Source organism: Penicillium robsamsonii (assembly GCF_028829455.1).
Source record: "Penicillium robsamsonii strain IBT 29466 chromosome Unknown utg000008l_segment0_segment0, whole genome shotgun sequence".
NCBI lineage: Eukaryota > Fungi > Ascomycota > Eurotiomycetes > Eurotiales > Aspergillaceae > Penicillium > Penicillium robsamsonii.
The window spans coordinates 222,415-246,200 of record NW_026643226.1 but is presented as its reverse complement, the minus strand read 5'-3'; the positions used below and the strand labels follow the sequence as shown (position 1 = coordinate 246,200).

Sequence of the window (23,786 nt, the reverse complement as noted above, 5' to 3'; positions counted from 1 at the left end):
ATGGCGCAGATCCTTGATCCACGGCAAAGGATTTGAACCATCTCCCCGGTAAAGGAGTATTGGCGTTGCGCGGGGTAAACATTGGCTATGCCGGTGGGATGTTCAAGTATTAATAACAAGTCTAAGAAAACAAGTGTATTTTGATTTGACTCGCAATTTCCTTTTCAACCGTAACATGGTTATCAACTCCACTATGACACGCGAGATGGAGAACCCGCATCCCGATGGTGCAGTTTCCAGCGCTTCCTATACAATTCAGGAGGAGCTGCTTGGTACGCCGAGGAAGCTTCGTGTATTGATGGTTGGAGCCGGTGCAAGTGGACTGAATATTGCCCATCATATGCATTTGCAAATGCAAAACTATGAGCTGCAAATATACGAAAAGAATGAGGATGTGGGAGGGACGTGGTTTGAAAATAGGTCAGTCTCTAATAATTAAACATGCGAAATCTAAACTAAGAACTATGGTTACTTTAGATACCCTGGATGTGCTTGCGATATTCCCGCGCACAATTATCAGTACACCTGGGAACCAAATCCAGAGTGGTCTACGTTGTAAGCTGGCCTAGAAGATAAGCTTCTGAGGTGCCAACTGACTCCCAGTATAGCTATTCTTCGGCGGGAGAGATCTTCAACTACTTCAAAAAAGTCGCCAGCAAGTATGAACTATACAAGTATATTCGCTTGAGCCACCTAGTGACGGGGGCGGTCTGGGGCGAGGAGCAGGGTATCTGGAACCTACAGATCAAGAATCAAGAGACTGGCACGATCATTCAGGACTGGGGCCACATCCTCATCAATGGATGTGGTGTTCTCAAGTGAGTTTTCAGTCGTTGCTTGGAATCGCCTAAACATCCAACTACTTCGACTAATACATTGAGATCAGCAATTGGAAATGGCCAGACATTCCCGGCCTGCAGTCGTTCAAGGGCGATCTCATCCACAGTGCTGCATGGCCCGAGGGTTATGATGTGACCGACAAGACCGTTGCTGTTCTGGGATGTGGATCATCTGGAGTACAAATCGTCCCTACCATCCAACCTAGTAAGCAAGATTGAGTGCTCCCTACATTGTTATTATTATCCCGCTGACATACTTCATTTCTAGAGGTAAAATCACTTACGACCTTCATCCGCAGCCCGACTTGGATCACTGCCGGGTTTGCCCAGAGCCATGCAGGACCCGGAGGAGCCAATTTTGAGTGTATGTATTTGTTGGTCCATATCTTCTAGATACTCCATAAACTGACAAGAACAAAATATAGTTAGCGAGGGGCAGAAAAAGAACTTCCGTGAAAACCCGGACGAGTATCTCAAGTACAGGAAGGAAATTGAAGGGGAGCTCAACCAAAGGTTCCGATTTGTAAGTCCTCCGTTGCCAAAATTGATAGTAAATCTTGCTCTAACATGAAAAACTCAGACCATTGCCAATAGCAAAGAACAGGCTGAGGCACGGGCATATTCGGTTAGGGACATGACCAAAAAACTATGCAATGACCCACGATTGGTGAAAGCTTTATTGCCGGAATTTGCAGTCGGATGCCGTCGACCCACCCCCGGGAATGGTTATCTCGAGTCATTAACCAAGGAAAACGTACAAGTGGTAACTGATACAATTGCAAAGGCTGTACCGGAGGGCATAGTTTTATCTACTGGAGAGGTGATCCATGTCGATGCATTCATCTGCGCTACTGGATTTGACATGTCGTTTGCGCCCCGGTTTAACTTGGTTGGTCGTGAGGGCAAGAGTCTAGCAGAGGAGTGGAAGGTGAAGCCAACCGCATATCTTTCCCTAGCAGCTGCCGACTTCCCCAATTACTTCAGTAAGTGGTGCTCTGCCTGTTATATATGTACGCACCATGAAAGGTACTGACGACCTGTCTAGCGTTCCTCGGGCCAAACGCTCCTATAGGCCACGGCAGTGTGCTACCTATTGTCGAGCATACTAGCAAATACATTATTAACTTCATGAAGAAAATTCAAACCCAGGGTATCAAAGCCGTTTCGCCCAAACGTGACGCTATCCGTGATTTTGATATCCACCTGACCGAATTCATGAAGCGGACAGCTTGGGCTACCCCATGCCGTAGCTGGTTTAAGAACGGAAAGATTGATGGACCCGTCACTGCTGTTCATCCTGGAAGTCGCATTCACTGGTTTCACATGTTGACGGATATTCGCTTTGAGGATTGGGAATTCACCTATGTCAGCAACAATCGCTTCCGGTATCTGGGAAACGGCTTCTCTGTCAAAGAGCAACCGGGCAGAGATACCACTCAATATTTTGATTTCCCAAATGAAGGCTACAGGGATTACTAATTGATTAGCTTGTTTTCATTATTTTTATTTTCAGATTGGACATTGTACTTTACTATTCACTTGAGTTTGTTGAAATCTAAGCGGATATGTGTTCAATTATATGTATGGACTTTTAATCTCGCTATAAATTTGCTTTATTGTCGAGACTGTATATGCCTCAGGGCTCAATGGCCATTTGGGGCAAATCCCTTAGATACATGAAGATAGTTTGCTCCCTCGGCTCTCTCTCTGTTGATATCTGCTTCTCCATAGAAAAGTGCAACAATAGATTTCTCTCTCCTAAAGGTTATGAGTTGCTTTTTGTCCGCAAGGACCGTTGATAACTCACACCGCTGAAGCTATTCCTGACAAAGACCATCACAAATATGGTTGATGACATTGATTCCGCGGATCATCACCCTGACATAATGCAGATCCTTCTTTCGTCGTCGTCATCGAATCCCGTCAACAACAGTTAGGATGCTATAACTGATATATCGAAGCACAAGCCAAGGTGAAGCCTTTATAAACTGGCTATAAATTCCTATAAGAAAAACTGTGAACTCTTGTATTACATACAATTCATCTAATATTGGTCTCTACATACTCAGAACGCTTCTATTCAGTTATCTCCCTTTCCAAATACTGCCAGAACCCTTTCCATTGCATCCTTCACACAGTCAAACCCGTATGTCATTTTATGGACATCCACATCCATCACCTTATCCGGTACTTTCCCTGGAACTCCGGTCTTCATTGCTCTGAATGCCCGATCTCGCTCCTCGCGTGCTTTGCCGGGTCCTAGATGAAGTTCCCGTGATGACTCCGCAGCCAAACCAACGAGAGTTTCAGCTCGAATCTTCCTCGCCTTCTCATACTCCGAGAGAGCTTTGTTGATATTTATAGGGGATGTATCAGGCAGAGCAGACAAGAATATAGAAAGAACAGCGCCATCTTCAACAGCCTGAGCAGCCCCCTGACCTAAGTGTGGAAGGGTCGGATGGCAGGCGTCCCCGACGAGAGCAACAGACCCTTGATGCCAAGTGGGCAAGGGATCGTGGACATGCAACTTCCATTCAACAATTTCCTCATCCGGTGCGAGATCCAACATCCGCAAGACGAGAGGGCAAAAGTCGCCATACACAGACATCATTGCTGATTTGGACCCTCTTGTTGTATAAGTTGCCGAGGCTGCAGCTGCGAAATTAACATCAGGCTGGGTTGTTGAGATGTTGTAAATGCTCCGTTGGGAAATAGGGTAAGCGACAATATGGCGCTTTTCCCCAATCCATCGAATGGTCTGGTCTCCATCTAGCAAAGCTAGAAGCTCTGGATCATGTTGCATCTGCTCCCGTGTCAACATGATGCGGTATGCGGCTTGCCCGGTTTCTTTGACTCCCGCCTCCACATTTAGCTTCTTGAGTATAGCCTGGCGAGTGTTGGATTTGATGCCATCTGCACCTAGCAGAATGTCACATTGCACTTGATAAGGCGCACCGTCACCAGTAGTCACCGAAAACGTTGGTCTTTCCGTGAACTCTGATGACGGATTCACTGTAGATGAAAAGGTGAACTTCACCCCGTTCTGTACACATGCGTCATAAAGGACATTGACCAAGGTTGCTCTGTGACCACCAGTTTGGCGGTACCCATATTCTGTTTCAATGTTTCTGCAATCCACAAGTCCCATATTATTTCCAGAAGAACCATCTGCTAGCTAATCAGTAATCTATATTTCCTGAGCAAGATTGCTTTAGAATGAGTCATACCTCGAATGCTATAGAACTCCATAGCTACCCCGTCCGTCGCTATTTTCTCCCAGATCCCAAGGTGCGTTAAGATCCGAGCCATATTTGGTGCCATTTGAATCCCTGCACCGACAAAGCCGAGGGCTGGAGCATTTTCATAGACCTGAACATTTTGGAATCCTTTCTTTACCAATGACAGCGCGGTGGTAAGACCACCGATGCCTGCACCGATAATGCATATCTCTAGATTCTGGATGGCCGCGTGCATTGTTGAAATTGATGGATAATTTGATGCAATATAATATGAGTGGCGATTACTGGCCTTGGATCTCTTTCTTTATTAGAAATAATTATTTCCACATACGCGTTGTGTCCAAGGTGGGGAATCTTAATCTATATTCCCGGATGGAATTATTGGATAAGATCATTCCCGGTTCCCCGGATAAGCCACTTCCCCGGATGATTGTAAATAGAATGAAGTTATGATCCGGTTCTTTTTGATTAGATCGTCTTTTTCTTTCTTACGTCGCTAGATCCGGGGAGACATGATCCGAGGATGAGGTCCCAGCTATTGTTTGCTACTAATTATCTATATTTATAGCTATAATTTTCCATGCTGGTTGCTCTGATTCGTTCCGCTTGTTCTCCAACAGATTATTGGCCATAGTTTAGCTTGCTTCTCTTTGTATGCACATCTTGCGAGTTCTTCACACGTCGACCATGCCAGTCTCCTCATCCTACCCTTCGATCGACATCCCCAATGTGGATCTCTGGACCTTTCTATTCGAACGCAAAGACAGAGAATTCCCTGATAACAAGGGTATGTTCTCTTTTCTTGTGCCACTCCGAGAACCCATTGAGAACTAACTATCTTACAGTTATCTACCGTGATGCCGACACCGGCCGTCATTATACCTACCAGACCTTGAAAGATGCAGCACTCTCTTTCGGACAGGGGTTGAGGGATATCTACAATTGGCAGAAAGGAGATGTACTCGCCATGTACACCCCCAATAGTATCGATATCCCGGTTGTGATGTGGGGTACCCATTGGGCTGGCGGAGTGATCTCTCCGGCGAACCCTGCGTATACAGTCCAGGAGCTTGCCTTTCAGTTGAAGAACGTCGGTGCCACCGCATTGATCACCCAGCTGTCTGAACTCAAAACCGCCAAACAAGCCTCTAAGCAGGCGGGGATCCCTGAATCTCGAATAATCCTTATAGGCGACGAGCACGATCCCGATGGAAAGATCAAGCACTTCACATCTATCTGCAGTACCTCGGGAACCTCACAATACCGCCAGACTAACATCAACCCCGAGAAAGATCTTGCATTTCTAGTCTATTCTTCGGGAACCACTGGAATGCCCAAGGGTGTTATGCTATCGCACAGAAATATTGTCGCCAACTCCTTGCAGCTGGCCGCTTCGGAAGGCGACCAGTTGTCTTGGAACGGCGGCCCTGACGGAAGAGGAGATAGGGTATTGGCCTTCCTTCCATTTTTCCATATTTATGGTAAGTTATTCACTAGATAGTTCAACGGTTAATATTATATGCCCACCTTTTTCCAGTTGAGATTCTAATATTCCATGTAGGTTTGACATGCCTCGTCCATCAGACCCTGTATCAGGGATACGAGCTCTATGTCATGCAGAGGTTCGATCTTGAGAAATGGTGCTCCTATGTGCAGAAGTATCGCGTTACCTTTAGTTACATTGTGCCTCCTATCGTGCTACTACTAAGCAAGCATCCGGTTGTCGACAAGTACGATCTATCAAGCCTTCGCATGATGAATTCGGGAGCTGCGCCCCTCACAAAGGACCTCGTAGAGGCAGTGTATAGCCGTCTCAAGGTTGGAGTCAAGCAGGGCTATGGCCTTAGTGAGACTAGTCCTACCACTCACAGCCAGCCATGGGAGGAGTGGCGTACAAGCATCGGGTCTGTGGGCAAGATGGTACCTAACATGGAAGCTATGTACATGACTATACCTGAAGACGGCTCGAAGCCCTGCGAGGTGCCTGTTGGCGAAGTGGGCGAACTATATCTACGTGGGCCCAACGTCTTCTGTGGATATCACGCCAACCCAACGGCCACAGCAGAAATTCTCTCTCCAGACGGATGGTTCCGCACGGGAGATGTGGGATACCAGGATAAGAACATGAATTTCTATATCACGGACCGCGTCAAAGAACTCATCAAGTATAAGGGCTTCCAAGTGGCCCCTGCGGAGCTGGAGGGTATACTGATCGATAACGAGGCTATTGATGATGTCGCCGTCACCGGGATTGAGAGTGAAGCCCACGGAAGTGAGGTGCCTGTTGCCTATGTCGTGCGAAGTGCGAGGAGCAAGGGATCCGGCATCACTGATGAACAAGAGGCTACCAATATTATACAATGGCTGGATAGTAAAGTGGCATATCACAAAAGAATACGTGGAGGCGTGCGGTTTGTAAATACGATTCCAAAGAGTGCTGCCGGCAAGATCTTACGACGAGTGCTAAAGGCTCAAGCCAAGATGACAACAGCTTCCCCCAAGGCCAAGCTGTGACAATCCCATACTTGGTTCCTGGTTTTCCACGCCTCGCATAGCTATTGAGCTAGTTAATCAACTAAGTAGCTAGCTTCTTACTTGTTTATAGAGAATGGACCTTTCATTCTGTCCTTTTCTCGCTCCATCGAAGATATATCACGGTTCGGGGTGCTATTAATAGGTATTTTTAATAGACTATATACAAGCTTGTATTGCAATTTTACCAATATGACTTTTATTATCAGCTGTCTGGATCTGCGATGTCGGTAAATTCGATGGTCCAACGGCTATGAAAACGAAGAAAAAAAACATTTACTTGTCCGCTGTATACAAAGTAACAACTGCTCCAGTACTTTAGAAATAAAATTTCAAGGATACTATGAGATTTCTACAACAGAGTGATATTCGCATGACACTGACAGACACATGATACTGATAGAGTGACATTTGCGACAAGGAGAACTCGAAAAATCCAATACTTAAGCGCCGAGAATGTGGCGCTTGAACAAAGCAATGCGAAGTGTCTTTCCCCACTTGAGGAAGCCTAAGCACGAAAGTTGAATGGCAACTTGAATAGCCCCCATCGACAAAAACACCACCAAGGGGCCACAGGCCTCGAGCCAGTCGTTAATGAACCAATTCCAGATCCACGTCACAACCGACCGCAAGAAGGTGACGCTCACCATCACCTCGGCGGAGGATTTTGGGTAACAGTCGATAGGATAGGACATACCCATATTTGCTCCAATCTGATTACTCACAGTAATTATTCCAAATCCAATGATCGCTCCCATGTAGTGCACACGGTAGTGCAGGCAGAGCGCAACCACGACCGATCCCACACTGGTAATACCGGCAGCCACGAAGAGAGAGAACAGACGCATTTCGGGTTCCCGGACGCCACCGTTCCGTCGGGCGGAATAGTTCACGATCTTGTCAACCACGTAGCTGCAGAAGAAGGTTGCAGTCAAGGAGCCGACAAAGGGAGAGAGGAAAACAAGGCCCTGATCAATCGAAGTGAAATTGTATGGCCTGAAAATGTCAGTATCAAGTCAGCTGACAGTACATCATATCATTAGGAAACAGCGGGGAGAACTTACGAGAGACCGAAAATCTGCGCAGCTGTGGCAGCCAATGTAGTGAGACTGATAAACGACATTCCGTACACCAGACTAGCCCAGATGACAATTGGGTTCAAGCAATACAAGAATGACTTGTAAACCATGCCACGAATGTCGATGGACGGATTGCTACCGGGCCATACAGATAATTCACTCATATAAGATACTTTCTCCACTGTCTGTACATGGCCCACATTTTCCAAATGCTCCGAGGAGGATTTGGTCTCCACTGGTGCGATTGTAGCACGATCGCCGAAATACATAGTCTCCGGCATCGTGAAGATGAGGGTGATCAGATTCGCACCCAAGCACATTGCGAGGATCCAAAAGGACCATGCTGGTCCCAGGCTCTGGATGATGAATGAGGATAACATAGGGCCGATCTGAGCAGCCAGTAGAACAGAAAATCCGTAAAATGCAATCTTTGCCCCTTGATGATGGACAAAGTAGATGTCTGCGATGGTGGTGGGTGCAATGGAGTAAATTGGTGATTGACCCAGTCCCATAACGATTCTGGCCACCAGGAATGATATGTAGCTTTGTCGGGTAGCAAAACCCTGCCAGATCAGACACGCAATCATCACTACCGTGGTGATGAGATACGTGGGGCGGCGACCATATTTAGCAAAGAAAGGCCTATACACATCTTGAATCAGATTACTTCTCCAAGAGGGTCACAGTTGGTTGTCAGGGGAGTGACCCACATCCAGTAAAAACAGCCCACTCCGGTGCAAATAACATTCGCTGCCACGGCAATGTTGACCTTTTGGAAGGATGCATCAAATTGTTCTGTCAGCTGGAGGACACCTAGTTGTTCTCATCAGTAAAGTAACAAATAATGTTTACCTACGTGCATAACATACCGGCTGCAATAATGGGACCTGAGACCCCACCAAGGAAGCTGTAAACACAAGCATTGGCAAAGACGATGCCCTTTTTCAGGGGAGACCATGATAGAGGATCATTCGGATCAGATTGGGAAGGTTGGGGGGTCAACAAGATACGCTGGCCGTTGCGTTCGATATGTTGCAGATGCCCATATAAATGGGACGCCGGTCCCTCAGAGTCGAAGAGAATCTCCGTTCCTGGGACTGTCTCAACTTGTTGTACCTTGTCCTCAGACAGATCGTTGTGATTTGGCTTCATGGTTGAAACCAGGGGATACTAAGTCAAACGTACTGGAATTCTCAAGGAAAACAATAATGGCATTACCAGAATAGAATCAGTAAATAAATTCCAAATGCTCTTTTTGAGGGCTGTTCGGCTTTTATCCCCTGAATTCTTCTTGCTAAGATATCGTTGACATCCGGGGCTAGAAGAAGTTATCCACGGCGGACAGTTCCTAGCCAATGAGATGACAGAAATCTTGGGGTTATCCGTGGAAGATAAAATCCAAAATCCGGGGTAACCAAGATCTGTGTACCTGTGTGGGGTAGAAGTGCGTCCCGGGGAGGCCCACTATCGACGCTGTAATGTCAGCAAACTATAATAAATCGCCCGCGTAGCAGCTGAAAAAAAGGAAAAAAACACTAAAGCAGCACAGAAAAAAGTTTATACGCATATAAAAAGAAATTATGACAGGCCCAATTGAAGAGTCGCACGAGGTGCCCGTTCTCATCATTGGAGGCGGACCTGTCGGTCTCACAACCGCTCTCTTACTCGCTCGATATGGTATTGGGAGTATTATTGTGGAGCGATATCCTGGACGATTAGGCCAACCAAAGGCTCATGCAGTCAATCCTCGCTCCCTCGAGATCTTACGACAAGCCGGTCTTGACACGGCCCAACTCCGCAAAGTGGCCTCCCGCCCAGTCGATGCGGGCTTGGTGCGCTTCGGCCTTTCGCCGCTGGGGCTGGAACTTGGAACTCTGCCATTCGAACGACAAGGGGAGGAAAGCAAAGCAATTACACCAGAACCCTTATTCAATATTCCCCAACCCGAGCTTGAGGACTGGCTGATCGAGGTGATTTCCAAGAACAAGCTCGTCACGCTCAAGCGCGGCGTCCACTGGGAATCATGCACTGGCCCACAAGATGCTTCCTCCAAAGTGGTATCCCGGATCATTGAGAGAGAAACCAAACGCCCCATCCGAATCACCAGTAAATATCTTTTGGCCTGTGATGGCGCCCGCTCCGGAGTGAGACAAAAGCTGGATATTCCCTTCTCCCCCATTGCCAATGGACCCAGCAAGGAGTCCCACCATCTCACCATTCACTTCAAAGCGGACCTGACGCATCTCAAACCGGGCATCATCTGGTATGTCTTTGGGTCTAAGCAACAAGGCGCCTTCCTTGCCTATGATCGGTCCAACAGCTGGGTGTATGTGACGAACTGGAATGGGGATGAAAGCTCGAAGGCACAAATTACGAACGATTATTGCACAAAAATGATCAACGAAGCAATGGGTGAAGAATTTCCCTTTGAAATCCTCTCGATTACGATGTGGACAACTTATCCCAGGATCGCGGAATTTTATCAGTCAAAGATCCAGCCGCAGGCATTCCTCTTGGGAGATGCAGCTCATGCATTCCCACCAACGGGAGGCCTTGGTGTGAATACAGGGATTGCAGACGCCCACAATCTCGCCTGGAAGATTAATGCAGTGGAGAGAGGATGGTCGGATCAGCGCCTGCTTAACACTTATAACGGAGAGAGAAGGCCAGTGGCTCTTGCAAATGCGCACCAAAGTGCGAAAAATCAGAAGACAGTCTACAGATTTTTCTCTGCAAGACCCGACGGTGTGACCGACGACGACCTGAAGCGAAACACTGAATGGAGAAACCAGTTTGCGGTCGACATAGAAAATGATGCGGAACACTTCGACTCGATAAACTTGCAACTAGGTTATATCTACGGTGGCCAGGCTTGGGATGATGTGCCATGCAATGTGTTCACCCCAACCTGTGTCCCGGGAATCCGATTGCCCCACGCTTGGGTGACCTACCAAGGCCGAACTGGATCTTCATTGGACCTTGTCGATGGTATGGGATTTACAGTGCTGGGTTCTGCTGACTGCTTGTCTCTATCTGGCTCCAGCGTGATTGAGAGTAAAACTTCTGTTGAGGTGAAGATTCTACGGCTGGGCCAAGACTTTTTCTGTGATGACAAAACCTGGCTCAACATGACAGGCCTTTTGGATCAGAGCAAAGGAGTATTGGTTAGGCCAGATCAGCATGTTCTTGGCGAGGTCAAATCTGCACAAGATGTCCAAGACTTGCTTTCTCGGTTCCTCTCAGGCAACTGAGCCTGGCAGAGAAGCTGTTAGGGATCAATTTTCTTTTTCTCTTTGGCTATGATTCAGCATGTCCAAATTATATGCCTCATAGAGGGTGACTGTTTGGCTCAGTCTCAATCCTCAATATCATTTGTATATTCAAACCTACTCACCTGCAACTTCCCGTGCCATGTTGAATTTGATTTCTTGACTTCAGCTTCGGAATCGGCTCCTAATGTCTCCCATATGAGATCAGATCTGATGAGCTCTTGGAGCTCCTTCTTTATTGATTAATATAGCGGGAATTTACAACTTTCGTTACTTGAGAAACATCACGTTGCTGTTTTAGTTCTTTGTTTTGATATAAATCATAATAACAAAGAGTGAAATTAAACATTGGGCACCAAGGTAGAATGTGCCTGACATAACTTGTGGATGATATCAAATATTCATCGAATTATTTATACATTTGAAGGGACGCGTCACAGTTTCTGCAATTTCTAGCATTTGCATGAGTATCTCTCGGCCCTGCCCAAGCTGGGCTGCAAAAAGGTCGGACGTGAGATGGTGTATTCCGGCTCGGAGGTATTCAACGTCTACCGTAGCAGAAAGCCTTTTTGGTTCTTTCAAAATATGCATGAAGATGGTGGATGTTGCTGCTAGGAAATATGCCGACGGTGCACCTAATATGCGCATCTCCTCAGTATCAGAGACAGTCGAGCGACTGTTGGACGTCCTGATAAGGGACCGAGCAGATGCAACACAAATAGCCTCGCTCGATTGAAGCCTGGGGTACCTATCGGTAGGAAATGTTTCATCTCTTCTGTGGGTAAGCAACATTGACGTCCAGTGCAACGTCCTTAGGACATTGAAGAATTGTACGTATAGCCAAGAAATATGATGTCGTAATTGAATAGGGGCCAAGTTCTCCTGTTCCGGTCGGTACTCTAGAGGAATTGCATCACGCCAAGCAATGAGTTTCATATCTAACTCCGCGAGACAGCATAAGCGCTCACTTGCACCTTTTTCGCGGCCGATGATGTCTGCAAGTTGATTCACAAGACAAGCAAGTGTGGTATGCCACACGTAAATCATAGGCCCTGGCGCCAACTCACAGTCATCAGGACACTCTTGAACTGTCAGGGGCTCTATCATTGCGTCTGTTTTATCAGATGATGTTCCAGTCGGCCGACCCTCACATAACGACGTGAAAGCATCAAGGCTATAGGCGATCCACCATAACCTTGCCCGAATTCTGACAAGCTCGTCACTTAGCTGTAGCTCACTCGGTGTGTGCCGGTGAAGGCCTATCGACTCGGCTAGACGTAGCGCAGTGCCGCAGGTAGACCACGCAATCCCTAGCTTCCCTTGTTGCGTGAAGTATAAGGTGTGAAGAAGGAGAACCTGCACGGACCCTGTGTATGGATGGGCTAACACATAATCCATCATTGACCAAGCTTGCTGGTGTAGGGCTGAAACTTTCTGCTGCATCTCTTTTGTAGGACCGCTGGGATGTGCTGTCGCACCAATTGCAACCATAATACAGATGCATAAGAATTGAATACAATCGGGTGGGTCATGGCAGTCATCATACCATTGCCTCCATGAGTGCCTCAGTTCTAGGCTGACGATCGGGTAACGGAGATAAATGCTTTTAAAGAATAACTCGACTCCATGCTCCACAAAGGACCGGTCTGGGAGATCATCGGGATCTACCCTGCGGGCAGCGGATATGTTCGCTTCATCCATGTAGGTAATTCCTTTGATGAGGTACTGAAGAAGACTCTGCTCGTCAAGCTGGGGGGAATTGTTCTTGGCATATATCAAACATGATGACAATGTTGCGCCAATAGAATTCAATCCCTGATATCTGCTCTCACAAGCGTCCTTTTTCAAGAAGAGGCCCGGAAGAAGGCATGCAGATTTTGTAGAAGGAAGTCCATCTTTCAAGAAATGTACGCCTGCGACTTTGGGATTTCTTACGGTCGGGGATATCGGGCGGGAGCCTCCGTCAGTTTCACCACCCGCGTTTAGTGCTGGCAGTCTCTCCTGAGTATTATGGAAACCAGGATTGAATTGCGAAAAGTCGACCAGAATAGGGTCCGGCAAGTCAGGTATATTCGACGAATCCGCAAAATCGAAGATATTGGGCATGTAAAGATTGGGATCCCATGGGTCGGATGATGATAAAAGTCTCGACGTGGTTGAAGTGTTGTCGTGGTCACTTGAATGTTTTTCTTGTGCTGCTTCCATATTGTGGTCATGTAAAGGTTGCACTACCATATCATCTTGTAATGATACAACCGTTGGAGTTGGTCTGGGTGACTCAGGTAGACCCTCGGTTTGGAGATCTACATCCTGGACCCGAGCTTGTCGAAACTCATCTCTCGATGCGAGCGAAACAAGCGATTGGGTTCGCTTCGATTTATGTGCTCTTGCAGGAACCGGAGGAGAGTCGGTGCATGTTGAGCGATAAAGTAAGCAGCTCATGCACGGGCGTTGACCGGCACTGCACCTAATCTGTCAACAAATGACATAGTCAGAGATGAGATACAACGGAAGGGGACAGAGAAAAGAACGTACCCGCTTTTTCCGACAGGAATCACAAGCTCGGGGGACGCGCTTAGGATGCATTTCATAAGTCCCAGCTTCCGGCTGCGATACACTGATCTGCAGCTGTGCTTCAACACTCATCGTAATCTATCACCGATTCGCTGATATCCCGACATGGGCAACTCAAGTATCTCTGGACAGAGAGTAAGCTTCCACGGGAAATCCCCCGTGGGAAATCTTTTGAAAGCAAAAATGCGGGGTCGGCTATCCCTTAACCGCGGCAGTAGGTCCAAACGCCGGTGAAGTTGGGACCACTACTTGATAGTCTCTATTATAGTAGGATCTGAATCTGATTCTGTCTTTAGAGGAATGTGGGCAAAAGCTTTCTTGATACGCACCAACGTATCTACATATTCAGTTCGTAACTCTTAGTCAATTCAGCTTCCTTTTTTTTCCCTTTCTTTCTTGGCTTGGAACTTTACGAAGGATATCTGACATCTAAAATTCCAAGATGAAGCTGGTAAACCAGAATAACGTTATAATTTCTATACAATCAAAGCACACTCAGCGACTTTCGTACCGAACTTTATTGACCAGGGTTCCAATTTGACCAATCTCAACGGATATCTCATCACCATCATTCAGAACCACTCTGGGTTCGTGAAAATAGCCAATCCCGGCTGGCGTCCCCGTCAAGAAAATTGTTCCTGGCTCCAGCGTCGTGCCTTGAGAAAGGTAGGAGATCTGCTTCTTGATGGAGAAGATCATGTCTTTTGTATGACCGTCCTGCACGGTTGTACCGTTATGAATAGCCTTTATCGACAGCGTCTGGGGGTCTTGAATCACAGAGGAGGAGACGAGGACAGGGCCGATCGGACAACTTCCATCAAGGCCCTTGGAGAAGCACCATTGTGGGGTAATCAATTGCATAGTTCGCGCGGATACATCGTTTGAAGCCGTATATCCTAGCACATAGTCCAGTGCTTCTTCTTCGGGAATGTCACGACCACTTTTGCCGATGACAAGACACAGCTCAGCTTCGTAGTCGCTCGTGCCATCCTGTGCACACTTTGGAATATCGATCATCGCTGGGTAAGGGCCAGATAGAGCATTTCGTGGTTTGGTAAAAAGTATGGGAGCCTTCGGGATAGCTAAGTTGGCCTCCTTTGCATGATCCGTATAGTTTAACCCCAAACAGCGGATGTAGTTACAATCCTCTTTCGAGATCGGGGAGAGCAGTTGCTTAACGTGCATGAGTTGATTCGTCACACAGCCATCAAATACGGTGCCCACAATCACATAAACAACAATCTCCACGCCATCGACACTGTCTCGACCAACGTCACGAGCCGTATCCACCAATTGACCAAGATGGACCTCGTTGTCCTCGAGGGCAATGAAACGAACCAGGTGAGTCCAGGAAGACATTGTTGAAAATGATCGGTTTGGATTATTGTAGACGTTTGGCCAATACTTGATAGCGTATTATAGACCTCGCAACCCCGTCCCGCGGGCTCTGGGGGCAACAGTCCCGGGGAACGAAAAGGTTCCGTGGCCCAGCCCGTGGGATCCACCTCAGCCCCATAAAAGAGATTAAGGGAATGAACCCATTTCATTCAGCTATAGTAAGACAGGGAGGAAGATAAATTTAGGCTAGCTACACTTTATGATTGAGCAACAATGCTCTAAGAGGCAGAGCGTTCCATTACCAGAAATCCCAAGATTGAGTAACCGGGTTCAAGCACATTGATAATATCCTAGCGTGTAATATAACATTCAATAGAAGATTTAAGGTGCATATAAAAGACAAAGTGGTGTAGCTATATAACTATTAGTGTAACGGGCTAATGCCGGTACTAAGACCCGGGCTCTGCCCGCGCTCGTCGCTAGACGCCCCTCAGAAACTATAGGCAATAAAGCGCGGGCCATGCCCGCGCCCACCGCCTCGACATCACCGCCTCGCTCCCACACAGTAGACCACCTATCGCAAACTGAAGAGCAAGTTTATATCATCTTACTTTTTCAACATTGCTAAAGTGCGTGCTTTTTATAGAAGAGAAGACTCAATTTGATACACAACAGTCAGACGTTTCATTAGGAGACCAGTCGGGGGGTTGAAAAATCGAATTTTTGACCGCCAGAATCTGAGTAATCGAAGGGATGTTAAAATTATTGCTGCGTAAATTATTGCTGCGTCACTGTTGTTGTATAGGTGGTGGGGGGGGGAACTGGAGACAGGAACCCCATATATGTACATATACATGCATTCTACGGAGCAAGTGCTGGCGAGGTCCCCATAATTTAGATAGTATAGTAAGCATGGAAAAGGACTGTTCCTTTAATCTTTTTGAGCCTATGCCGGCGACCTATGAGAATGCTCTGACAAAGATTCAAATAAGGAAACATTTTCCCGGCCTTTCCCACGAAATCGGCCGAAACGGCGATGTCTCGGCACAACCGGCTCCGGCTCGAATCTATCAGACACGATCGGCACCATTGGAAGTCTCCTTTTAAAAAAAAAAGTCTTGTTAACAACTTCATCTTGGCCCTGGAGCATTTCATAACAATTCTAATGGTTGAAACACAGAAGGACCGAACCCCTCGGAGAAAACTACATACCTTCAACAGGCACAGCAGATCCTGTGGATCAGATGCTGTGGTAGTAATGCCAAAGAATCCACTGTCCTTGATATTCTCAAGGAAGAGTTGTTCGTGCTCAGAAACCTCGGCAATATGATCATTGATGACTTCTCGTGCGAGACTACTATAAAACATGCCGTCGTTGATCTTCAGCTCTGTCCTTGATCCTAAACTCATTGCGAGACCGCTTCTCTTACGTTATCAAGGCGAAACACATCGTCGTTTGCGAGCATTACGGATGTCGCATTATGAATGCAACCTCGAGGGATGGGTTAAAAGGTCCATGGTTGAGGTAAATCCTTCTGCCCAAGAACTCCGCGAAGTTACTAATTACTATTTATCGGTATATAGTAAACTCGATGCTCTTTATTCGACGCACCAAGAAGACATAAATCAACTTACAATGCGGGAGCCTGATCGCCTTTTGAGTTGAATATTCTTGACCAGCTACGTTTGCTACGCAAATTCCCCGAAGTGACCGATGCAATTACACTAGGGCGCCTACATATCCATGGGCTGGTGTACGGTTCAGAAACCGAGAAGGCCTGTCGAGTGTTGGAAGAGCAACAGAACCATTAAAACAGGTGTTGAGACATCAACTCATCCCTTGGTTCTCTTTCCCATTTGCTTTCTCTCCAGCACGGAAATCCTTCAATTCTGCGGGCTTCTACTGCACAAAGGAAGAAACAAGAAGCAGAAAGTGATCAATAATATGGAAAGAAAAAACTACCATGACAGAAATCACATACCACCATGAAGCCATCGAGATAGCTTCATGGAAACAGGGGAAACAGGTCAACCGACAAGTCCGAGAAATGCAGTCCGAGCGACAAACCGAATAACCGAGTCGTGACTGGTTGACAACTATTGTCTCGATCATTCAATGTCCAGAATTCTCACCCGACGACAGGCAATAGATCTTCTTCACATCCTCCAACTCAGCTTCAAAGTTGATCTTCAAGTCTTTCAGCAGGCCGTCACCGAGATCGAAAACCCATCCATGAACAATGGGATAATGATTATCCTCATAGCTCTGCTGGACAGCAGCGGTCTTGATGATATTCCTACAGGATTCCATCACATTGAGTTCAATCAAACGATTGTATCTTGCATGCTCATCGGGGATGGTGTCGAGTTCCTTCTCATGCAAGCGATAAACATCGCGGATATTTCGGAGCCATGGGTTAAGCAATCCCAGGTCAGCAGGGGTCAAGGCGGCCTTGACTCCACCACAATTGTAGTGGCCGCACACGATGATATGCTTGACTTTGAGGTGGCGCACAGCATAATTGATCACGGACATGACATTGAGGTCGACATTGGGCACCAAATTGGCGATATTACGGTGAACGAAGACCTCGCCAGCCTCCAGACCCATGATCTCGTTGGCGGGGACACGGCTATCGCTACAGCCTATGTACCTGTTCCGATATGAATATTTCGAGGATGAGAATGAGATGACAGCTATACTACTTACAGATAGTCGGGTGATTGTCCAGCAGAAAGCTTGTCAAAAAAGGTGGCATCCGTCTCTTTCTTCGACGAGACCCATTTCTTGTTGTTTTGGAATATATGATCGAGCGACTGTCGGAGATACCGATGCATATTGGCCTTAGAAGTCATTCTGTCACGTTGTACAAAGACTTGACAAACGGGAATCGCGATTGGAAGGGTTGGAGGGTCTTGGTTGTCTCACACAAGGGCAGTAAGCAGATATTCCAAATTGTTGAGGATCTGAGCTGAGGAACGCGGGTCGTGATTATATAAGCACGCGCCAAGACCTTCAAGATATGTAGGCTTCAGTGCCAGGCGACAGTTCCTGAACTTATTTCATCAGGAAATTATCCATTGGCCTCATCGATATTTTATCCTTGGGAATACATATAGCAACTGTGGTTCGCAACTACGATCCCACAAATTCAGACAAGAGCTTCAATATTACCACATTACCTGCAGTATTCGAAAGTGATGTCGGCACAACTAACAACTTTGTATGCTATTGCTATAATCCTCTCATAACGTCGCTCTCACGACAACTTGAATCAGGCTTGTCTATCCTGAGACGTTGAACGGTAGGATCGCCACTTGAACTTCCGGTGGGTGCTTGCGCGTATCCAGTTTTATGCCCCCCCCCTCGTCAAGCACGTTATACATCGTGACTCCGTCGTCGAACATTCTCACAGCGAGCATCATACCGCCGGTGGTGCTGAAACCCACCACAGTCGCGAGCCCGGTTCCGCCGCCCTTTGATGTCGCGCCGCCTCAGCGTCGCCCTGTCAGCAGGTCGCACACCTCAACGCTCGTGTCGGAGCAGCACGGAAGCTGATGACAGTCGGGTGAAATATCGAGCGAAAAAGATCGGCACTGGGATGTGCAGATTCGAGCTCGTATCTCTCAAGCAGGCCAGAGTCCGGGTACCAGAGCACAACAAGCCGGCCCTACACAGACGCCACGCGGCTGCCGTCCGAGGGAGACTGTTCGTTCGCGCTTGGAAAAGGGACACTGTTGTTGGATCACCAAAGTGCAGGCCAGCCAAAAATGACCTTTCGAGAGACCCTGCGAGCGGTTCCTGGTCTGAATGGTGATCGAGGAGTGCCTTTGCTTCATTTTGTGTAGGATGACGATGTTGATACTTGACGTGACATCCAAGGTCAAAAAGGGTCAAATTTGGCAAGATCTGAAGTGGCACACTGTAGACTGCCGCACCGTAGACCCAAGGACCACAGCCGGTGATAGACTAACTTGCATCAACTTGTGCTATAATTTTTCTACACTAAAGCGGATCTCTCTAATCAAAATCAAGCATTGACAGAATACATATGAAAATCAGCTTCATCAGGCCCACTTAGTACTGTCTTTTCCCCAATCAGCCTCATCAGGCGGTATAGCTAAGCCCCAGCCGGAAAAGGCCCTGTTAGTAAAGTTCTCTTCGGGGTCAAGGGGGACGGGGTTTCAGAAGCCTGCAATGTGCCTAAAGATAGTCAGCCTATTCTGTTTTACACTGAGTGTATAGCAGATACTACATAAATCGTCTCTGCAGACTCGTCATAGATGATGTTCCGCAGTCCAGGGAGGGCTGGCTCCCATCCATAACGTTTTAACTCTCTTTGGCCTATAATTTTTACTCTCGACTCATGTAAAAGGGGGGTTAGTTATATACCCGCAGACATCGCAGAACTTTGTGCGGACAACCTCACGCAATGGTGCTGATTGAGGATCCCAGAACTGATTCTGATTCAGTGACTTCCCGGGGACCCTATTCCATATGATGTATGTAATGTAACCATCTGGCACTAGGCCATCATTACCTTGCTTTCCCTCTTTATAAGCGAGTAGAGTTGGGACCACGGGACATGTCGTAAGCTCAGATCCTTAAGTGCGTCCAGCTCTCGATGATTTTGTGACGGAGCGGCCTGCTGCTGTCGAACCTCAGGGCGTTGGTACTCAGTTCCGGTGATGGGAATCTGAAAATAGGTTCGCCTGAATGCCTTCTTGTTACTATCTGTTGCACTGTGGCAGATATATGTAAACACGGTAAAGAGTATTCGGGAGTAGATATGTTGTTGTGTTGATGAAAGGAAGGATGTAGATGAATAGAAAACGTGCCCTGCGTAGGAAGTGCATTCAGCAAAGAACAGGATGTGGAAGAGTAGAAGAGAAAATGGGGGGGGGGGGGGGGGACGGTCATCCTGGCAAAGGACATGGCCAATCCATGGATACGCTTTATGTCTTAGGCCCCTATATATTATCCCAGTTCACAGTGCCCTTCAGAGTTCCCATGAATCTCGACATTTGCTTGGTAGGCCGTTCATTTCAGTTATCAGCTATTCCTAGTGCTATAAAACTCTCTGACCAGCATAATATGATAGACGCACGAACTGAAATTGATAAAATTGCTGGGCTACCAAGGGAGAGGGAAGAAAGAAAACTTTGCTATTCAATCTGGCAAGAACAGGGTCTTTATACCCTGCTAAACTAGCAAACAATCGTTCAGTCTGACAAATCGTCAGGACAGTCCGAAGATGGTATGGGGACGGTCTGATCTCCAGCAAAAATGACTAATTAACAATGCACTTCTGTGTGGTTTTCTAGTATCCAGGAAAGTATTAGAGGGTTAGAATTTCTCCTTTGACGAGCTAGTTTGGGATTCTGACTGATATTCGCAACCGCACTGTCACTCTGTCAATTTCCACAATTGTGACACTAGGATGAGTTGATATGGCAAGCAATGCCCACCGAATCATTGGCTTTCAACCCCAGGTGCCGTCCAATATCCTCAAAATTGTTTCCCCAATAAAGTGAGAACGGGCCATTCTGAATGGACCAGGCGCTGCAAAATCCCAGCATGGCCTGAGATCGATACGACATTGCCCGCACGATCTCGTGAGGGATAATCAACGGGTGTCCTTCGAGCATATTCAGTCCATTGCGGCAGAAATGGATGGACAGCCCTCGACGGTAGTAATGATCTATGACATTGGAGCATACCGAGGTAAGGGCAGCACGAGTGTGAACAGATTACACGTTAATTGCAGGTAGTATCAATTTACAAGTTCAATGATCTCATTTGATGTTTATATGTGTTGGATGTTAGACCATCCCATAGATTGAATACCAGACTTCTACCCGCCCCTCTCGGATTTTAGTAGGGGTTTAACCCCCAACATGATTCATATACTTAAATATCCTATCCTTATATAGCCTTTAGATTGTAGAGAAAGTCAATTCGTGGGCTACGTCATCTATGTCGGCCCTATATAAAGATCAAGCTCGGTGTTGTCCTCCTTTTGGGACCGTGCGTATCGCTCGGAAAATTACATTATGATTGGTGCTGTCCATTTGCCCACTGGTATGATGCTTCCATCTAGTTATATGTATATGCAGATACATGAGACTGTTTGGAGAGCCAGTGCATTATTGACCGGCCTAAGACGATCACACCCTCTTATCCCCTGCTCACGTTGTATAATCTTCTGTAGTGGCGTATCAGATACATACGACCATAGGGTGTGGAAAACAGGGCTTCCCGTCCGCTCAGCCGTACTTAAGCCACACGTCGGTGAGTTAGTAGTTGGGTGGGTGACCACCAGCGAATCCTCACTGTTGTATGTTTTTGTTTTTTATCTTCTAGATAACATAACATTAACTAACCTCTTGCCGCCCTCTTCTTCGCCTTGTCCAGTTGAATAGCTGTTCTAAGTAGTGTTGACCACTCAACAGGGACAATATTGCCATCTCGACAGACTTGAATGTAGTACCTACCTTCTTACATCATGCTTTTCTTCACATCGAGATTTTTCACCGCAGCCAGTCTTCCCATTCTTTCCAACCAGACCCTCAGGTCAAATGTTCCACCGCTCAAATCATTCTGATCCCCTTTGAACTTAAATGTATACCCGACATCGTCCCCAGGCTCTTTCCCATCAGTATAGCGGATGCGACAAGGGCCAGCTTGGTAGTTTTTGGTTTCATATGCCGCAAGCCTCTCCCCATGTTCAACCGTTTTAACATGATACACTGCGCCGTCGACCACGGAGTCTGGAGCATCCAACAGTGCAGGGTATTGCCCCCACAGCTTGCACTTATAGCCCGATAAACGTGCTGGGCGTAGCTCGGGCTCAGTTTCTAACCCCAAAATTTCACGAACCATGGACGGATCGGTCAACGTACCATAGAAGAAATAGGGCCCAGTAGGTGCGTCGAACAAGTCCACGTACTGGGGTGGGTTTGGTGCTTGGAAGAAGTAATCCGAAGGGGCGGTTCTGAGTTTTAAGACGTAATTGGAGATTTTCGAGCCAGGAATTTCCGGTGGTGGTGGTGGTGGTGGTGGGGGACTGCTGAGATTCATCTGCTCTCTTGCACTATCTGACATGATCGGAATTGAGAATAGAAGGGTATAAGTGCTCACTAGAAAGAAAGGTTTATGTATTGAGAGTAGTGCGGAGAGCGAAGTTCCAATTATGACACCCTAGAGTTTGTTATGTGATCACTGTAGAGTCCGTAATTAGGCTGTACACGCCCATTCACCACAGCGGGGTTACGCGCTCGCGCTTATTGCACACACAAATGTCCCCACGGATTTCCCACGCCACCAGCGGTTATCTATATTTAATATTATTGTAGCCAATCAGACCCTATGTTTATAGATGTGGATCTTCCAGTGAGCACCAGTGTTCCAAAAAGGCACCAATAAGATGGCTCACTGTAGTGGTTAGAGAGGCAATCGATAGAGCAACAAGCGCCGGAGGGTGATATATTTAGCCGCCGGCTGGCCTGCATAGTTCCGAGACATTGCGCGCTTCTCCATAGAAGGCTAATATGTCTAAATTAACAGATCATTCGAATAATAGTCAGTCTTCACAGATGTTAAGTCCATAAGTAGGTAGCGGTTGGTGTATGTTCAAAATATCGGTCCCAATATGCCCAATACCTACGTGTATTTATATTTAAAAGATCAACATGACAAATTAAGACTGTTCTGATACGATCGTCTAGACACAACACGATTGAACCATGGATAGATTCAACAATAAGGCGAGGCTCTAGATTAGCCAATCAATATGAGATTAATTTAGGATGTCATGCCGGCTATTTGATATAATCAAGGAGATTTCTTATTTAAACGCGACCTTATTTCCATCTCGTACTAGACTACTATAGGAGGCAGAAGGAGAAATAATTCATGAGAAATAGACTGGTCATCTATAACTAAGCAGCATACAAACATTAGCTAGTAGTCCCGAGGAAAAGATATTATACCAGCTCAGCAAGCCTTCTTGAGGTAAAGCAGGACCTTTATTGCGCCTTATCCTCACTTTAGCCTAGCCCAAAGATTTGCTACCACTTGGATCTCTGGCACCTCATGGGGCAAATAAACCAAGTAGCCAATTTTTGGAGGTATTGTGAAGTAGTGTATGAAAGGCGATCTCCTAAATCCTTTCGGATCTCCTCCTTTTGTTCCTGTGGAAGATTGAATCCCCGAAAGCTGATACAGCACCAGCATTCTAAAGTGCAGTGACCTCTGCCTTTCTGTCTTTCGGATAGATGTCTCTGTGCGCAGCATCCACATTGTCGGCTACAGCATCCGCCTCGGTCTGAACAATCCTGGACCATTTCCTCGCGCATAAACCAAATAGTATTACGCCTCACTGTATCATAAAGACTTTTGATACTTGGTCCAAGCATAGACTCTGCTCGGTAAAGGGAGTACTCTTTTCTCGGGTACTCGAATTTCGCTTCTTCAAGTTGTTTCTTTACTTCTTGAAGCTGAGTGTTGTCAGACATGATGGCTGTATGTTCATGTAGAGCTTGGTCAGCGAGCAGTAGATCGGTCATTATAGACCGGTCTATTCGAGCCAGGACATATTCGTAGGCTAGAGCCTGACCATCATCACACACGAAAAGAACTACTGGAGGTCCCAGAACAGGGCCACCGAAAAATGCCATATTCGAGGCGAATAGGTACGAGAGGAAGATAATCCCTTTTTGGTGAGAAAAGCAGAAGTTGAAGTAGAAAAAGATCTAAGATGGCAGAGGAATGATTCTTACATCTTACTACCCTAGCGTTCGAAGATTCCCATTGGTCTACGGATGCATTTCAAGGTTCAAATATCCCACGGTTCTAAAGAAGATCGAGGCCGGCTCCTAAAGTAAACTAGAAAGCTCTCTATATACTCCATGTAG

The 23,786-nt window shown here is 46.8% G+C and overlaps 12 protein-coding genes across 12 annotated transcripts; 5 read left to right on the top strand and 7 right to left on the bottom strand.

The window, feature by feature from the left end:
- Positions 1-175: 175 nt before the first annotated feature.
- Positions 176-2,318, top strand: N7447_010887 (flavin-containing monooxygenase; the record flags this gene model as incomplete). Its single annotated transcript, XM_057235149.1, has 8 exons — positions 176-420; positions 478-555; positions 609-818; positions 887-1,044; positions 1,108-1,203; positions 1,265-1,362; positions 1,420-1,822; positions 1,885-2,318. The coding sequence occupies 8 exons, from the start codon at positions 176-178 to the stop codon at positions 2,316-2,318; spliced, it is 1,722 nt and encodes a 573-aa protein (XP_057080467.1).
- A 601-nt stretch (positions 2,319-2,919) lies between these two features.
- N7447_010886 (FAD/NAD(P)-binding domain-containing protein) lies at positions 2,920-4,313 on the bottom strand (the record flags this gene model as incomplete). The annotated part of the gene is made up of 2 exons (XM_057235148.1): positions 2,920-4,007; positions 4,067-4,313. The coding sequence occupies 2 exons, from the start codon at positions 4,311-4,313 to the stop codon at positions 2,920-2,922; spliced, it is 1,335 nt and encodes a 444-aa protein (XP_057080466.1).
- Positions 4,314-4,765: 452 nt separating this feature from the next.
- N7447_010885 (acyl--CoA ligase) lies at positions 4,766-6,592 on the top strand (the record flags this gene model as incomplete). Its single annotated transcript, XM_057235147.1, has 3 exons — positions 4,766-4,865; positions 4,924-5,559; positions 5,640-6,592. 3 exons carry the CDS (start codon positions 4,766-4,768, stop codon positions 6,590-6,592), a joined length of 1,689 nt encoding a protein of 562 aa, XP_057080465.1.
- Positions 6,593-7,053: 461 nt separating this feature from the next.
- N7447_010884 (MFS general substrate transporter) lies at positions 7,054-8,841 on the bottom strand (the record flags this gene model as incomplete). The annotated part of the gene is made up of 4 exons (XM_057235146.1): positions 7,054-7,606; positions 7,675-8,331; positions 8,400-8,502; positions 8,559-8,841. 4 exons carry the CDS (start codon positions 8,839-8,841, stop codon positions 7,054-7,056), a joined length of 1,596 nt encoding a protein of 531 aa, XP_057080464.1.
- A 428-nt stretch (positions 8,842-9,269) lies between these two features.
- N7447_010883 (FAD-binding monooxygenase) lies at positions 9,270-10,940 on the top strand (the record flags this gene model as incomplete). The annotated part of the gene is made up of 1 exon (XM_057235145.1): positions 9,270-10,940. The coding sequence occupies one exon, from the start codon at positions 9,270-9,272 to the stop codon at positions 10,938-10,940; it is 1,671 nt and encodes a 556-aa protein (XP_057080463.1).
- Positions 10,941-11,351: 411 nt separating this feature from the next.
- N7447_010882 (Zn(II)2Cys6 transcription factor) lies at positions 11,352-13,604 on the bottom strand (the record flags this gene model as incomplete). Its single annotated transcript, XM_057235144.1, has 2 exons — positions 11,352-13,430; positions 13,494-13,604. The coding sequence occupies 2 exons, from the start codon at positions 13,602-13,604 to the stop codon at positions 11,352-11,354; spliced, it is 2,190 nt and encodes a 729-aa protein (XP_057080462.1).
- Positions 13,605-14,027: 423 nt separating this feature from the next.
- On the bottom strand, positions 14,028-14,891 carry N7447_010881 (fumarylacetoacetate hydrolase family protein; the record flags this gene model as incomplete). The annotated part of the gene is made up of 1 exon (XM_057235143.1): positions 14,028-14,891. The coding sequence occupies one exon, from the start codon at positions 14,889-14,891 to the stop codon at positions 14,028-14,030; it is 864 nt and encodes a 287-aa protein (XP_057080461.1).
- A 1,345-nt stretch (positions 14,892-16,236) lies between these two features.
- Positions 16,237-16,682, top strand: N7447_010880 (uncharacterized protein; the record flags this gene model as incomplete). Its single annotated transcript, XM_057235142.1, has 2 exons — positions 16,237-16,446; positions 16,551-16,682. The coding sequence occupies 2 exons, from the start codon at positions 16,237-16,239 to the stop codon at positions 16,680-16,682; spliced, it is 342 nt and encodes a 113-aa protein (XP_057080460.1).
- Positions 16,683-16,983: 301 nt separating this feature from the next.
- Positions 16,984-17,726, bottom strand: N7447_010879 (carbonic anhydrase; the record flags this gene model as incomplete). The annotated part of the gene is made up of 2 exons (XM_057235141.1): positions 16,984-17,524; positions 17,581-17,726. 2 exons carry the CDS (start codon positions 17,724-17,726, stop codon positions 16,984-16,986), a joined length of 687 nt encoding a protein of 228 aa, XP_057080459.1.
- A 626-nt stretch (positions 17,727-18,352) lies between these two features.
- On the top strand, positions 18,353-18,688 carry N7447_010878 (uncharacterized protein; the record flags this gene model as incomplete). Its single annotated transcript, XM_057235140.1, has 1 exon — positions 18,353-18,688. One exon carries the CDS (start codon positions 18,353-18,355, stop codon positions 18,686-18,688), a length of 336 nt encoding a protein of 111 aa, XP_057080458.1.
- Positions 18,689-21,369: 2,681 nt separating this feature from the next.
- N7447_010877 (gamma-glutamylcyclotransferase family protein) lies at positions 21,370-21,975 on the bottom strand (the record flags this gene model as incomplete). Its single annotated transcript, XM_057235139.1, has 1 exon — positions 21,370-21,975. The coding sequence occupies one exon, from the start codon at positions 21,973-21,975 to the stop codon at positions 21,370-21,372; it is 606 nt and encodes a 201-aa protein (XP_057080457.1).
- Positions 21,976-23,107: 1,132 nt separating this feature from the next.
- On the bottom strand, positions 23,108-23,549 carry N7447_010876 (uncharacterized protein; the record flags this gene model as incomplete). The annotated part of the gene is made up of 2 exons (XM_057235138.1): positions 23,108-23,197; positions 23,253-23,549. The coding sequence occupies 2 exons, from the start codon at positions 23,547-23,549 to the stop codon at positions 23,108-23,110; spliced, it is 387 nt and encodes a 128-aa protein (XP_057080456.1).
- Positions 23,550-23,786: the final 237 nt, after the last annotated feature.